The 15407-nt window shown below is 40.4% G+C and overlaps 1 protein-coding gene across 1 annotated transcript in view; it reads left to right on the forward strand.

Moving 5' to 3' along the window:
- The window catches only part of ca10a (carbonic anhydrase Xa), a 339765-nt gene extending 325182 nt beyond the window's left edge, over window positions 1-14583 (forward strand). The window contains exons 5-9 of the mRNA XM_004569712.2: window positions 2877-2972; window positions 5830-5902; window positions 8908-9062; window positions 9358-9532; window positions 13642-14583. Of these exons, the coding sequence (XP_004569769.1) occupies window positions 2877-2972; window positions 5830-5902; window positions 8908-9062; window positions 9358-9532; window positions 13642-13664 (522 nt within the window). The 3' untranslated portion in view covers window positions 13665-14583. The remainder of the gene's footprint in view (window positions 1-2876; window positions 2973-5829; window positions 5903-8907; window positions 9063-9357; window positions 9533-13641) is intronic.
- The last annotated feature ends 824 nt before the right edge of the window (window positions 14584-15407 follow it).

Raw genomic sequence — 15407 nt, forward strand, 5'->3', positions numbered from 1 at the left:
GATTTCCCATGGAATCATGTGCAAAATTATTCTTTAATCTTTTGATATATTTCCAGTATTTATCAAACAAGCTATGGTTTGATGTTTGACTTAATGCTGGCCTTGTTTCATTGTTACTGTTGATGTATTAGGTGAATCCCATATTTTTCAGCTTTAAGCCGAAACATTATTTTTTGTTATATGTTTTTGGAAATTTTTGATGGTAATGCTTCTGCAAATGTAAGTCGTAATAATGAAATCTCTTTCTGCCATTCCTGAAATTGATTATTAAGAACTTAGCTCTGAAAAGCTAGCTCTGACAATATACATTAAATGCTTTGTGTGTTTTTCAGTGTGTGGAAGATATTAAATAGCAGTCCCTTGATGACTAAAATATAATTGTTTGCTACAGATTTCAGTGTTGTTGATAATGGAAAAGAATGGAGGAGAGGCTTGTTGTAGATGTTTGTTGTTGCCTTCAAACATGTAGTTACAGTTGTGAAAGGATGTAAACCTAAAAGTTATTGATGGCTAAACCTAATCAAACAAGGGAAAACAGTTAAAAAAATGTGAAATGTGTTTTCAGTCATCCAGATCATTGTAGTCTGAGGAGCTTGGAAAGAAAAGCGTCTGGATTTCTTTAAGTTTCCTTGAAGACGTTTCACCTCTCATCCGAGAAGCTACTTCAGTTCGAAGAGCAACTGGTGGAGCACTCTAGGCCATTTGACCTCAGTAAATCACATGATAGGGTGGGGCTAGATTTCACAATGGGTTCACCCAAAACCCTGGCTGATTGTGACGCACATCCATTTTCACACCTTGGCTCGTGTGATTAGGTAGAAGATCAATAGGGTCCATGAGGGTCCATTACCCTCTTGGGGACACTCCCATAGGGTTTAAAAATCTGGGGCTCCCCACCAATTGCTTTTAGGACTGAAGAAGCTTCTCGAATGAGAGCTGAAACATCTTAAAGAAGTCCAGACGCTTTTCTTTCCAAGCACCTTAGAAAGATGGGTTGTGAACTTACCTTACTTGACTTATAGTACTTAGAATGTTCCAATGAAATTCTTGTGCATTGTAGGCCTTTTCCCACTCAGAACTCTAGTGTTACGGAACTACATAATATTCAGCAGAATGAAACACAGCGTTACCGCTGAATCTAAGTAACATGTTCCTGTTACATTGATAGAGGTGTTGAACTTAATAGTTAGTGTGAATTGTTTGAACAGCCCGAAGCTGCAATAAATGATGAGGTACAGTAGGCTCACACATAAAATTACCTTCTTCTGCTCTTTCTGTAACTATTTCTGTGTCTAATTACGACCTCTATTTTCTCGCTCTTTTTTCCTTCTCTATTTGGCAGACATTCTCACTTTATTATGGCCCACACTGGCCTTTTATTGCCCACCAGCAGCACACTTTGGGCAATTTGTCATTGGGAGAGTGGGGATGAGTTCTTTTGGCTGCCTCTGCCACTCTCACCTAAAAATCTAATCAGATCAGCAAAGGACTCTAATCACTTCCTCTCTTGCCTTGATTGCATTTATAGAAGTTCTGCTGTGCTGCACTCTCCCAATCAAGTATTCCATAATTACTCTCCTCTTATAATTGTTTATTTATATACCCCTGTACAGTATGCTCTTTGCCAGTGAGTGAGGAGAAGTTTATGGAGGTGAGGAGGGAAAGCCTTCGAGAAAAATCTGAAAATTATTGCCAGCCGTTTGTGCTTGAAATAAGTCATTTACCACCTTTGTATTCATGGGGTCATTGTGTATTACCACATATTGAAAAACTATAACGTAAAGGTAATACATTTTTAGGCATTCTGCCAATCTAAGAAGTAAGTGACAGATTTTTTAATACCCAAAAAAGGAGACTTTTTCTCCTGTGCTAATATTTGTCTGCTTGGATAAAATACTATGGGTATAGTTTTTTTATTATTTATGACCCAAATGCTAAGCTAATCAACCATCCACAATGCTATGGGTTAGGAGTAACTGTAACGGAACTGTAACCCCTAAAGCAAAGAAGATATTTTGTGAAAAAATAGTAAATAGTTTTTGATGCGGGCAGCACGGTGGCACGGTGGTTAGCACTGTTGCCGCACAGCAAGAAGGTCCTGAGTTCAATTCCACCATCAGGCCGGGGTCTTTCTGTGTGGAGTTTGCATGTTCTCCCCGTGTTTGCGTGGGTTCCCTCCGGGTACTCCGGCTTCCTCCCACCGTCCAAAGACATGCAGCTTGAGGGGATAGGTTAATTGGAAAATCCAAATTGCCATTGTGTGAATGTGCGAGTGAATGTGAGTGCGAATGGTTGTCTGTCCCTGTGTGTTGGCCCTGCGACAGACTGGCGACCTGTCCAGGGTGTACCCGGCCTCTCGCCCTATGACAGCTGGGATAGGCTCCAGCACCCCCCGCGACCCTGAAAAGGATAAGCGGAAGCGAATGGATGGATGGATGGATGGATGGATGGATAGTTTTTGATGCATGAAGGATGATTACATTTTTTGCAATGGGAGATTGTTTAGCTTTCTCAGCAGGCTGGCCTTGGAGCAAATAATGACAGAACATCCCCGTCTTTTAATGTCCTTCATATTACTTCTGTCCTTATACACATTAAGTATACAAACTATCTGCATGTCAGCTGCTTCCATTTTAATTTACCAGAGATTTGTATTGATTTTCCCTTTTTAATCATCTGATATGCTAGCCATAAAGAAAGATTTAAGTGAATGATTGAGTATCAGTACAAGGCAACTATACATTCTTGACAAAGGTGCTCAAAGGTTTCTATTTTATAGTAACTGTTTCAAGCACCTTCATGATGTTTAAACTAAAACTATCAGACTGATGTTTTTCTTTCTGTAATTCCCTACTTCTCTTCTCTTTATGTTCCAGGTTCAGCTGATCCACTACAATCATGAGCTGTACACAAATTATACAGAAGCTGCAAAAAGCCCCAATGGACTGGTCATAGTGTCTATATTCATGAAGGTAAACCTCATACATATGTTTAATCACTGCGCGAATACAAATGTGTACTTGTATTCACTCACAGAAATGGAATTTTATCTTGACACAGAACAACTTACAGTTACTATGGCGTTCTGACTTATAGCAATAAAATCCAGTAGAATGCAAATTACTACATTCTGAGTTTTATACATTCATACTGAATCTGGGCATAAACGCCATGTTAATTTTGACCTGGTTTAATCAGTTTTTAAGTATTACAAGCCAGTAACAATATACTTATTCAAGAATAACTTAAAGCAGTTTTCCTACTTTGACAGAATTCCATGACTTCTATGAGTGTGGAACTCACTGTCATGAGTCATGAGTGCTCCCGGAAAATTCCAAAATAAAAAAATTAAATTAATTTTTTTCACCTCAAAGTTCTACACACAATACCATATAATCACAAAGCTAAAAACATTTGTTTGACATTGTTTCAAATGCACAAAAAATAAAACATCTACGTAAGTTCATGTGGGTGGCTGCAGGTCAGGAGGTATAGCAAGTCATCTACTGATTGGAAGGTTGGTGATTAGATTCCTGGCTCCTCCAGTGTGCATGTCAAATATCCTTGGGCAAGATACTAACCCCCAGTTGCTGTCTGATGCTGTCTGATGCATGCATCAGAGTATGAATCTGAATGTGTGTGAATGTTAGGTAGAAAGCATAGGTGTGAATGGGTGAAGGTGGCATGTTGTATAAAGCTTGTTGAGTGCTCCAGGAGAGTAGAAAAGTGCTATATAAGAATCAGTCCATTTACCATTTATTTAAAACCTTTACAATTACACTCATATTTGAGCTCGGGTGCATTCTGTTTGATTGGAGCCCATCTATGGTAAATTTAGTTGACTGGACATGATTTGGCAAGAACTGTCTATATGAGGTCCCACATTTGATAGGATATGTGAGAGAAACAATGCCATGTTTCTCTCACATACACAGCTGGGACGAATAGAAATAATGACACAGAGAAGCAAAACTAAACACACTGAACACAAGAGACTGCCGAAACAAAACAGGAAACACTAAGACACAAATTCAACATGTGGCAAGACACATGGCTGGGAGGGAGGAACGCACATGAGAACAGAATTGACTGGAAAGACAGAGGAGGGGGCCAAAAGAGGGAAACACTGACATAATTCAGTGTACATACATGAATACACAAGAGAGGCAGGCAGGGGGAACGTGGAGTGAAACACAAGGAGGAACATGTAAACAGAAAATGGAAACAAGACAAAGGTACACACACACACGGGAAGTGAGGAACAAAACACAAGGGGAACCTCATAAACCTGATAATTAAGGAATTCAATAAATAAGGGATTATAGGAATAATAAACTGAGATCAGCAGAAAAATCCGAAACAATAACAAGAATAAATTCAGGACTGTGAAACTTGAATCATAATAACACAAAAACGCTCAATAAAACAAAATAAACTCCAAAAGCTGTGTCCAACACCCAGCAAAGCTTTGCTTGACAGTGTGTTTTCATTTTAGTTATGGAGGTCAGAGTAAAGGATGGACTTGAAGCCATTAGCTGAACAAAAATCTGATTTTCATGAGTTCATGTCAGGCAAGGTTAGACAAAAAAATAAATCTTTGATTTTTACCATACCTAGCATTCTAGGAATTATCTCAGTACTAGACAACTGGAGGACAGGCTTTTGAACAGGCATGTAGCCAGAAACTGAGACTTACTATACCAGTAACAGCCTTTTTCCCCAGCCACAAGGAAAGTGAATGTTTGTTTGTTTTGTCTTTAGCAATTTGTGTTTCCAGAGCAATTCATCCAGGTAAGTTTATATGGTACTGTCCTAGCATATTCCTTCATTATTCTTGTTTTGACAATTAGCTGTACACCTGCTCTGGATATCTGCTCCGTAATAGCATAAGTGCCTAAATGACTGCAAAGCTGCTGTAAGAAATGTCATCTTACGGCTTAGCTGTTTCTCCAAGCACGCACTGATGAGGACACTTTAAAATGTTTCACAACTGTTTACCTACAGAAAATAGTGAGTTGCTTGTCAATTGAATATCAGTTCCACTTTCATCAGCATGCAAATTCAGCAGTGTGTGAGACTGGGCCACAAGATGAAACTCAATATCACAACATGAGTAAGAATATGTGGATGTATGTATACAATAATCAAATAACAAAGGAAGCAAAATCATAGTAAAAATGTGTGGAAAATGCAAACTAAAAACAAACAAACATCGGGGGTTTCAGTAGCCTATCCTCATTTTCATATACTTCTTAAGCAAAAAGAAAATCACAAGGTTATGTCTTTGTTTTAAATAAGAGCTATACATGGAATCCATTACCTAACCCAGTAGTAAAACTCACAGGGGTCAAACTGGCCCAGCAGTGTTTCCGTCTATTGTGGATCCACAGAATTAACAACTTGGCTCAGAAACTGATTGTCTCCTTCTTCCACTCTTCTACTGAGTGTGCGTCGACCTAAAGCATGTCTGCATGGTTTGCCATCTGCTTCTCAGCAGAGTGAAGTGCACTCATAAGGGCCATTTCCACTGCCCAGAAAATTATCCATTACCCACTTGCCTCCCATGAAGACATTTACAACTCCTGCTACCTCAACAGAGGCAGACTTCAGTTCAAGTTCTGCTGTCATTAGAGCACAGTGTTTGAGGCTTTTTTAATAGTCTCCTAAAAAGGTGATAGATTAAAAAAATACACTCTCATTATACTTGGAAGTACTGTCCCAAATAGATTAAATTTCGTTTAATCATACAAGAGCAGAGCTCTCAACTCATTATGTGACCATTTAACCTCACTCTTTTGACCCTCTTTTTTCCTTTTCTCTTTTTTCTAGATTGCTGAGACCTCGAACTCATTCCTGAATCGAATGCTGAACAGAGACACCATCACAAGAATAACATATAAAAGTAGGTGGTTGTGTGTAATAAGTTGTTAAAGCACCAATCATAAATTGGCCAAGCAGCATGCTCTGCATAGTGCTCCAAGTGGATCACAGTTCATGTGGTTTGCATGGTTGGGTTGGATAGAACCTGTCCAGTGTCATCATCCTCAGCACAGAGGGGAGCCCTCAGGACTGTGTTCTGAACCCTCTACTTTTCACCCTGTTGATACGTAACTGCATCCCCAGGGTTGCTACCCATCACATCGTGAAGTTTGTGGATGACACAGTACATGGTGGGCTGGTCAGAATCAACAACCTGAATATCGATAAAGCTCGGGAGGTCATTGTCAACATCAGAACCAACCCAGCCACGTCCCACTTCTCATCAACAACACAGCTGTGGAGGTGGTCAGTAGCACCTAGTTACTGGGGCTGTACATCACGGATAACCTCATGTGGTCTGTGAACACCATGTCACTGGGGGTGGGGGTGTTGTTGGGTGGCAGAGGTGGATCTTTTGGGTCCACTAGGAGGAGCAGCAAAAAAGCATGGATTTTAACAGCTGTCAAAACTCTGTCAGATATGCTGTTTCGCACACACTGACTCACAGAAACACACATACAGATGCTGTCACACACCACCCACTCATACCCATGAGTCCTTAGGCATATCCCTCTCACAGCCAATAATGCTACCAGCCCAGCGTTTTTCTGTTTTTCTTCCCAAAAGCACAGATTTACACTCAGGTGTATATGAAGATACATATACATTAAAAATCCACACCATCAAATATCAGTGTAGGTGGAGTGGCCTAAAGTGCTTTTTATTTTTTCACAGCTCCTATTCCTTTGATGCATCAGTTAGTATTTAGTAGTGATGCAGCTGATTCAGCATTAAAGCTGCAGCAGCCCTCCACTGTGACCTCAGCACAATCAGTAGCCCATTTGTCATGAGAGGACTAGTAGACAGCAAGTTATAGCGAATGGAGGGGGAGAAAGAGAGGAAGAGGAAGTTGTAGTCTGTCCAATTAGCATCCTGACAGTGGAGACAGTTTGAATAAAAGAGGTTTTGTGTTGCCACACCAACAAGCTGTCATTCACAGAACAGCAAATGAAAGAAGTGAGAAAAAATGAAAGAGTTGTAATGATAACCAGACTCCGTATGAGAAGTGACTCAAATTACAGCTTATTTGTTACACCAGTGTATTTCACTGTTTACTACTCAATTGGAGTACACAGATTTATGCCATCCACTGTATTTGTTCTACAATTGCAGTTGAGTTAGAGTACCCTAGTAAGTTTCTGTATGAATGAAAATATCAGCTCAGCAATTTATGTTAAATACTGAATTTTATAACCATCCATCCATCCATCTTCATCCGCTTTATCCGGGGCCGGGTCGCGGGGGCAGCAGCCTAAGCAAAGAGGCCCAGACCTCCCTCTCCCCAGCCACCTCCTCCAGCTTATCCGGGGGAATACCAAGGCGTTCCCAGGCCAGCCGAGAGATATAATCTCTCCAGCGTGTCCTGGGTCTGCCCCGGGGCCTCCTCCCGGTGGGACATGCCTGGAACACCTCACCCAGGAGGCACCCAGGGGGCATCCTTGTCAGATGCCCAAACCACCTCAGCTGGCTCCTTTCGATGTGGAGCAGCAGCAGCTCTACTCTGAGCCCCTCCCGGATGGCCGAACTTCTCACCCTATCTCTAAGGGAGAGGCCAGCCACCCTTCGGAGGAAGCTCATTTCTGCCGCTTGTATCCGCGATCTCGTTCTTTCGGTCACTACCCACAGCTCGTGGCCATAGGTGAGGGTAGGGACGTAGATCGACCGGTAAATTGAGAGCTTCGCTTTTACACTCAGCTCCCTCTTCACCACGACGGACCGGTGCAGCGTCTGCATTACTGCAGCTGCAGCCCCGATCTGTCTGTCGATCTCCGGCTCCTTTCTCCCATCACTCGCGAACAAGACCCCGAGATACTTGAACTCCTCCACTTGGGGCAGGAACTCATCCCCGACCCGGAGTGGGCACTCCACCCTTTTCCGGCTGAGAAACCAGTTTCATTAAAATCATACACTGACTCATTTTTAGAGCTATGGCCAAAACAAAACAACCTGCAAGCTTTAATAAAAACTGAAGCAAATGCAGATGTGCCATAAACCTACATAATGACCAACATGTGGCTAATCCTCTAGTTGCAAAAAGTCTTCAGGCTGTATAGAAGCATATGGGAAACTCAGTAGAAACTTTAGTTTGAATCACTAATGTTAGGTCATACTAAATACAACATTTTGTGAATTATAGTCCCTGTTAGAGTAAGGAAATGCTCACTGACTAATAATCTGTCAATCACAAGTTTTTTGCCAACTTGGAGGACTGGATTTAGATTCCAAACATCAAGAAGAAAAATGTGGAGCTCAAAGATTTCATTAAGCATTAACCAATTAGCGATGTCACAGTGACTATGTGCATCCTTTATATACAGTCACATTTACGTTGCATGGTACTCTAACAATTGTGCTGTATGAATCAGTCTCCATAAAGATATACACCAGAGAGTTGTGCATGTCTCTAAATAATGGAGTGCTGCTTCTCCTTGGTCAGGTTGGTTGAATTTGGTGCCAGTGTCCAACTCCCAGATCTGATTACTTTCTGAATATCTAAAAACATTTGGACAATGATTTAGCTCTCACATATCTTTCCCTTATAATACTACCACTTATTTAAAGTCAAACAAAAAACACGTGACTGAAAACTTTCAGCACTGATTACAGAATTACAGCCATTTTTTGACATAGTTCCCCATTTTTAAAGACTCAAAAATAATTGGACAAACTAGCATAACTGCAAATAAAATGATTGCTTTACTGCTTGGAAGAAAATCACAGTATATGATAATCTTTTAGTAATTTGTTTACAAATCCATTAATTTTTACATGTGGAATACAATTTTTGTACAACTACATTTCCAGTGTCTTCCGATGAAACATTAGAGATCTCATTTTGTTTCGGTTTTCTGCCTTTTTACCCTGCAGATGATGCATATCTACTGAATGGCCTGAACATAGAGGAGATTTATCCAGAAACAAGTAGTTTTATCACATATGATGGATCGATGACCATCCCTCCATGTTTTGAGACTGCCACGTGGATCTTGATGAACAAGCCAGTGTATCTCACACGGATGCAGGTGAGCCTCATCCACCAGCACAGACCTGAAACAAAGCTCCCAGAATACACTGGGGCTTACCTGTCTCAGATCAGGATTCTCTCTCAAAAAATTACTCTGTGAAATATGTCTACTCACATTGAGGCTTTTCCTCCAAAATCTCTCCTCCTGTGTGTAATCTTCTACTCAGACCTTGCTGGAGATTAATGCAGTGAATAAAAAAGGCTGGCTCACATTTCCATGATACTTTAGCCAATTTTGCTTCTCTTCCCTCCCCCTCTTTCTCACTCTCTCTCTCTCTCTGTCTTGATGTTAGATGCACTCCTTGCGGCTGCTGAGCCAGAACCAGCCCTCTCAGATCTTTCTAAGCATGAGTGACAACGTTCGTCCTGTGCAGCCTCTAAACAACCGCTGCATCCGCACCAATATTAACTTCAGCATGCAGGGCAAAGACTGCCCAAACAACAGGGCCCAGAAGCTCCAGTACCGAGGTAAAAACTACTTCTACAAATGGCTGGTTTGGGTAACTTTCTCAGTGTCTGACATTTAAACAATATTTACTTACAGATATTGTGATATCTGTCCTTTCATAAGATCGCACAATTTGGTTATAACATTTGTTTTTGTGCACACAACAGAGCAATTATACAAAAACAAATATATAAAATAGGCAAGTCATATTTCTGTAAAAAAAACAAATCTTTTGAACCCGAAAAAAATACAAAGATGCTGCCGTTATTTTTCTTAGTGGTCATACTAGACTGCTCCTTTACTGAATGTGCTACACTAGGCAACTACTAACAAAAAATGCTAGGAAAGCTTTAAGAAATGTACATTATATGAACAAAAGTACTGAATCTTTTACACTTTACACCTATAGAAGCTAAAAACAACAACAAGCACATCAGAAACAGTTTTGTTGTACATGTACAATCACAAGAAATGACTATTCTATTTTATTCTAATGTTGTATTAAATTGTTTTCAAAATGGCAACAGAGTTTCAAAGTATTTCTCAATTCTGGGCTTACACATTACCAGCCTGGAACTAGGTCCAGATTACAGCAATTATCTTAGTGAATAAACCATTCATTTTGATAAAATGATCCCCACAAATAAGAAATGAGATCATCTTCTTCTTTCAGCTGATTGCACAGGTCATCACAGTGGACTCACAACACAAGCATTCTCTTCTGAAACACTGACTCTCCTTCACTACGTCTATGAATCTTATCTGTCATCATCCTCTTTTCCTCCTTCCTGCCAGCAGCATATTAAACATCTTTTGCCCAGCACATCCACAATCCATCCACTGCACATATAGACTATCTCAGCCTTTCCTCCTTAACTTTGTCTCCAAAACGCTGAACGTTGCCCCTCCGACATGCCTGATTCTAATCAGTCCTTTCTGGTCAATCACAATCAAAATCTTAACTCTACCACCTCCAGCTTTGATTCCTGCCTTTTTGTTACTGCCACAGCTGCCAAACTAGAACATGATAGCAGGTCTCACTACCATCTTGTAAAGCTTCCCTATCATTTTTGTTGCTATCTTCCTGTCACAAATCACCCGTGACACTCATCTCCGCCCACCCGCTCTCTTTTTCACCTCTCTTGTGTATTGTCTGTTGCTTTGTATAACTGACCTCCTTGCAATTTTGCAACTGTCTCCCTCTCATTTACACACATGTATTCCTTCTTGCTTCTCCAGGCTTTAATGCTTTTTCTCTCCAGGCTCTCTCCCACCTGCTGCCTACTCTCACTACAGATCACAATGTTTTCTGCAAACATTATAGTCCATGGAGACTCTTGCTTGCCTGCTTCACCTCATCTGTCAATCTGTCCATCACCACTGCAAATAGGAAGGGCTCAGAGCTGATCTCTCATGTAATCCCACCCCACCTTGAATCCATCTGTCACTCCTACCCCACATTTCACTGCTTTCTCACTGTCCTCATAGATGCCCTGCACCACCCTCATGTACTTTTACGCTTTTTATCAACTTGTTCTGACTTTGTCTGCAGTTTTCCATCAACACTCTCAAAGCAAAAATTGCACCTGTAGTGCTCTTTCTCAGCATGAAGCCACTACTGCTCACTAATTGTCACTTCCCTCTTTAACATTCAACAACTATTTCCCATATCTCTATAGTATGGCTTATCATCTTTATCCTCCTGTAGTTATAACAGATCTCCATGTAACCTCTGTTCTTGAAAATCAGTACCAGTAGACTTCGTCTCCACTCCTCAGGTCAGAGGAATGGTTCAGATGACATCTCCTTACCACCTTGGTAAGGTGGTCTTTCCATTTGTTAGTACATTTCCAATTGTATTCTAAGCACTCTAACCTGCAGCACATCCTTTTCAGCTTAATCTCTTACTAATTGAAACAGACCATTTTCTCCTACCTAGTGTCCAGCTTCTAGACATCTCCATATGAGAACTTTTCTTTGCCATACACCGGACAAAAAATCTTGGCATTGCACTTCATCTGTACTTTTCCAGCATTCTGGTAATTCTTCCCTACCACCCAGAGGCTGTCTTGACTCCCCTCTAAATTCTCTGCAACATTCTTCCTTTTTCAACTTCCAACATTTAAGCATTGGCTCCGCCTTCACTCACTCCTTCTTGATTTCCAGAGTCATCCTAGAGACTACTGTCCATTGCTGCCTTGCTACATTTCCCTCGTCAACGCCATGCAGTCTGTCTCTTTGAGACTGAACCTTCTCTATAGGATGTACCTGATCTGTGTACACCTTCCTCTGCTGTTATATGTCACCTTATGCTCCTCCCTCTTCTTGAAGTATGTGTTCATAGGTCTTTCCATAATTATCATCATCTCTGTTCCTTTCACTTATGTATCCATAAGTGGAGGCTGAATCCTGGTTTACCATAGCTCTCAGGAGCATAGGGAGGGTTTGTCGTCTGTATCTAGTCTCTCATTGGTTCTCTGTTCAGCTATTTGACATTCCCTTGCCTTCCTCTTAAAAGATGAAATTATTATTCTAGGGAGCAGTTGTGGGGAGAGATTTCAGAAATTCACCCACCTTAGAGTCTCCTGAGCATCAAACAAAAAGCACTCTGTGTTGCGAAAACACCAATGTAGACCTGCTTCTTTTAATTGTTCTGAGAATTGAGGACCTTCAGGATGAAGTAGGGTGGGGATGTCTCATTAAAAGGGGAAATGTATCTGCTTTCTTACAGAAACATGACCCCACATTCTTGTCACACAATGTCAAACACTGTCTTTCTGTTTAATGGTGCCAACACGCACACAAGGTGTCCTTTCCTGTCAGTAGTGCATTGCACTACTTCTTAAAGATTCTCTTTTAAGGAGCGAAAGCTTTAAGGAAGTTGGAAGGATGCTGGTGGAGTCTGGAGTTCATGAGTCTATGGTTTGTGTCCAGGTTTGGATTTGAGTTTTGTGATGATTTACAATGTTTACACTTTCTTACTTTTTCTTTCAATTACTTACATTAGTAAGTTCCAAGTGCAAAAACAACTTGTGTATGTTTAGACACTGAAAACCAATTTGTTACATTTAGGTACTGATAACTGTGTTTCCACAAGCCCCGCTGGTTTAGAGACTTATTCATTATGAAGAAAACAAGACAGTCAGCGATCCATCGATTTGCTTTGCAAGGGAGGCCTCGTCGGTGTCTACCACAAAATGACCCCAACGACGGGCTCCGCTTGCTGCCTTTTATTGGGAAAACAGTTCACACAATACATATCACAGCAAAAGCACCGCCCACGTAAAACCCCCAAATGGTTACAAAGGCAAGGCACTGTGTGTATATGTGTGCATGTGTGTGTGGGAATGTGTGTCTTCCTGAACACAACTGTTTCTACAACATCCTGGTCATAAAGAGGGTAGTCTCCCCCACACCCAATGTATGGTTCACCATAGATAACACAGTGAAGCCATACAAAGGGCAGGAAGCTTACCAAACATCAAACAGAATCTTCACAAGGGATGTGTAATAATCCTCCCCCAGCACAGAGTGGCTGGAGAGGTGGTCAGGGACAAAGGAATGTCTTGATCCTATAGATTGAACTAAGACCTTACAAATTTAAGAAGCATAATGACAAACATTCAACAATTAGACCTAACAATAACTACTTTGTCAGTCTTAGATACTAAAACCTACTTGAACTGCTCAGCTTAGGCTTAAGAAAACAATTAGGCTTTGGTCTCAAATACACCTTCTTGCAACATTCTTGAAACCATGTGGTCCTTCAAAAATGTTTATGAAAAATCTGTAAATCTTTCCATAAACATACACAGATAAACATAAATTATCTATCAAGATGCATTAATACAAAGATTCATAACCTATCTATTAATTGAGCTAAACAGATCAAAGCCGATCATGATAACAGACTGTAGCAAATTCCTCCTGCCTACATCTACACACATTTATGGCATTCACTTAAGGCCATTTTAAACTGTAATCCTGGCTAAAAATGAAAAATGGTGCGGGGTGGATGATGTCAGAGAACAGCTGAACCGTGAAGAGCGCTGCATATATATATATAACTGTGTTCATATATAATTATATATAATTGTATGTCCACTCCTGTCCCACTTCTCTCTTCCAGTGAACGAGTGGTTGCTGAAGTAGCCTTCTCAGATGAACGTGAAGACGAGACAGAGATGGAGTTCAGGATGAGGGGAGAGAAATAGAAAAAGAAGTGAGGCAGGGAAGAATGAAGAAGAAAACTGGTCTCGAGGCTGTATCTCATCTAAGACTTTTTCATGGCATTGTATAAAGACAAATAACACCAGACATTATTTAAATGAAGGAACTTTGCATTGCAAGGAAAGAGACTCTTCTTTTCATACAGTGAGAACTGTTTGAACCTTTGATCAAACACATGCTAACAGGTCCTTTCCCCCACTGAACAATTATATCTATATGAACATTTTGATATCAATACTTTTTGGGAGAAAACAAAAAATAGACAACCTAAAAAAAACACGAAGCATTTATTTGGTAGCCAGTCAACCACTATGACAACCTTAGGGACCTTTGTAGATAAAAGATGTTGCTATCAGTAAGAAATTCCTAGAACTAAGTCATTGCCTTTCCCCTGCTCAACAATATGGAGCCATCAGGAAGACTCACGTGGACGTTTCATTTCAGTCACCAACAGGGCATGCAATCAGCAAAACCAACAGAGAGGGAACACAGCCTTACCTTGTCATTTTCGAAAACTAGAGTAATGCCATGGGACAACTTCCAAAGCTTTCATATGGTCTCAAAGCAACTGGTGTCTTGGCCTCATATGTACATATTATAATTATCAATACAAAAGAAAAATGAATGTGTAAAGAAAAAAATAATGAAATAACATTCAAAAAATATATTAAGAAGATATTAAAAAGACAAAAAGTTAAGAATTTTAAAAAGCTTGGCGCACTTTGAATTCTGCAGCAGTTCTCACTCTGAGCTGATGCCTTTTATTTCTGTTTTATTTGTTTACAATGGTCATACACTGTGTTTGATGTTATCAGCCCAATAAATGTGTCTGGAAAGTTAACTTTGGAACATGTTTCACTATCTGAGGATTTTACTTGTTATATCTCCACCTGTTTGTACTGTTTCACATTAAATATGTTCATGTTACAGTATTCCCCTTTAGAGGCTTGCTCAATAACTCTGGCCACACCGAAATGGATGCACCGAAATGCTTGCAGGTAGGCTTCAGAATCTCAGAATGGGCAGCTTGGAATTGCTGGTTAGGATACAGATCAAACTCAGGTAGCACTGTCAGGGTTACTGTGATCTGTAGTACTCTTTTAGATCACATCAGTTGACATCAGAGGACATGAAAAGAGGAACCTCACATGTTAGGAAATGCAGATCTAGCAGATTGCTGCCTGCTTTACAGTAATGGTGTCTCCATGGGTTGCTGAAGAAAAATTTTGTGAAGAACTCAATGGTGGAAAATGTCTGGCTCCGGGAGAAACAGACCATCAGCATGGTTGTGACAAGCATATTAAAGCCCAAAAGCAGGAAATGTATTTTAGAATTTATGGAAAGAAGAGTGACCAATGTTGCAATTATAAAGAGAAACAACAAAACGAAAGAAACCAAATTTCCTCAAGCAAAAAGTAATACTGCTGACCAAAGGAGTGTTTATCAATATCAAAGGCAGCAACTGATTTACAAACAGTGGGAAACTTGTTGTGAGCTGCTTCAAGCTGTAGTCATATTCTGTTGGATGCAGAAATCCAACTGAAGGGCGCATGCTTAGTTAGTGTATTGAAATGCAGTGTCACAAAAAACTGCAGGTAGTTCACAGGGATCCATTCAAACTCTGAATGAACTCGTGAACTTGGGGGTTTAGAAAGCATCTTAGAA

The sequence above is a fragment of the Maylandia zebra genome, linkage group LG8, assembly GCF_041146795.1.
Source record: "Maylandia zebra isolate NMK-2024a linkage group LG8, Mzebra_GT3a, whole genome shotgun sequence".
NCBI lineage: Eukaryota > Metazoa > Chordata > Actinopteri > Cichliformes > Cichlidae > Maylandia > Maylandia zebra.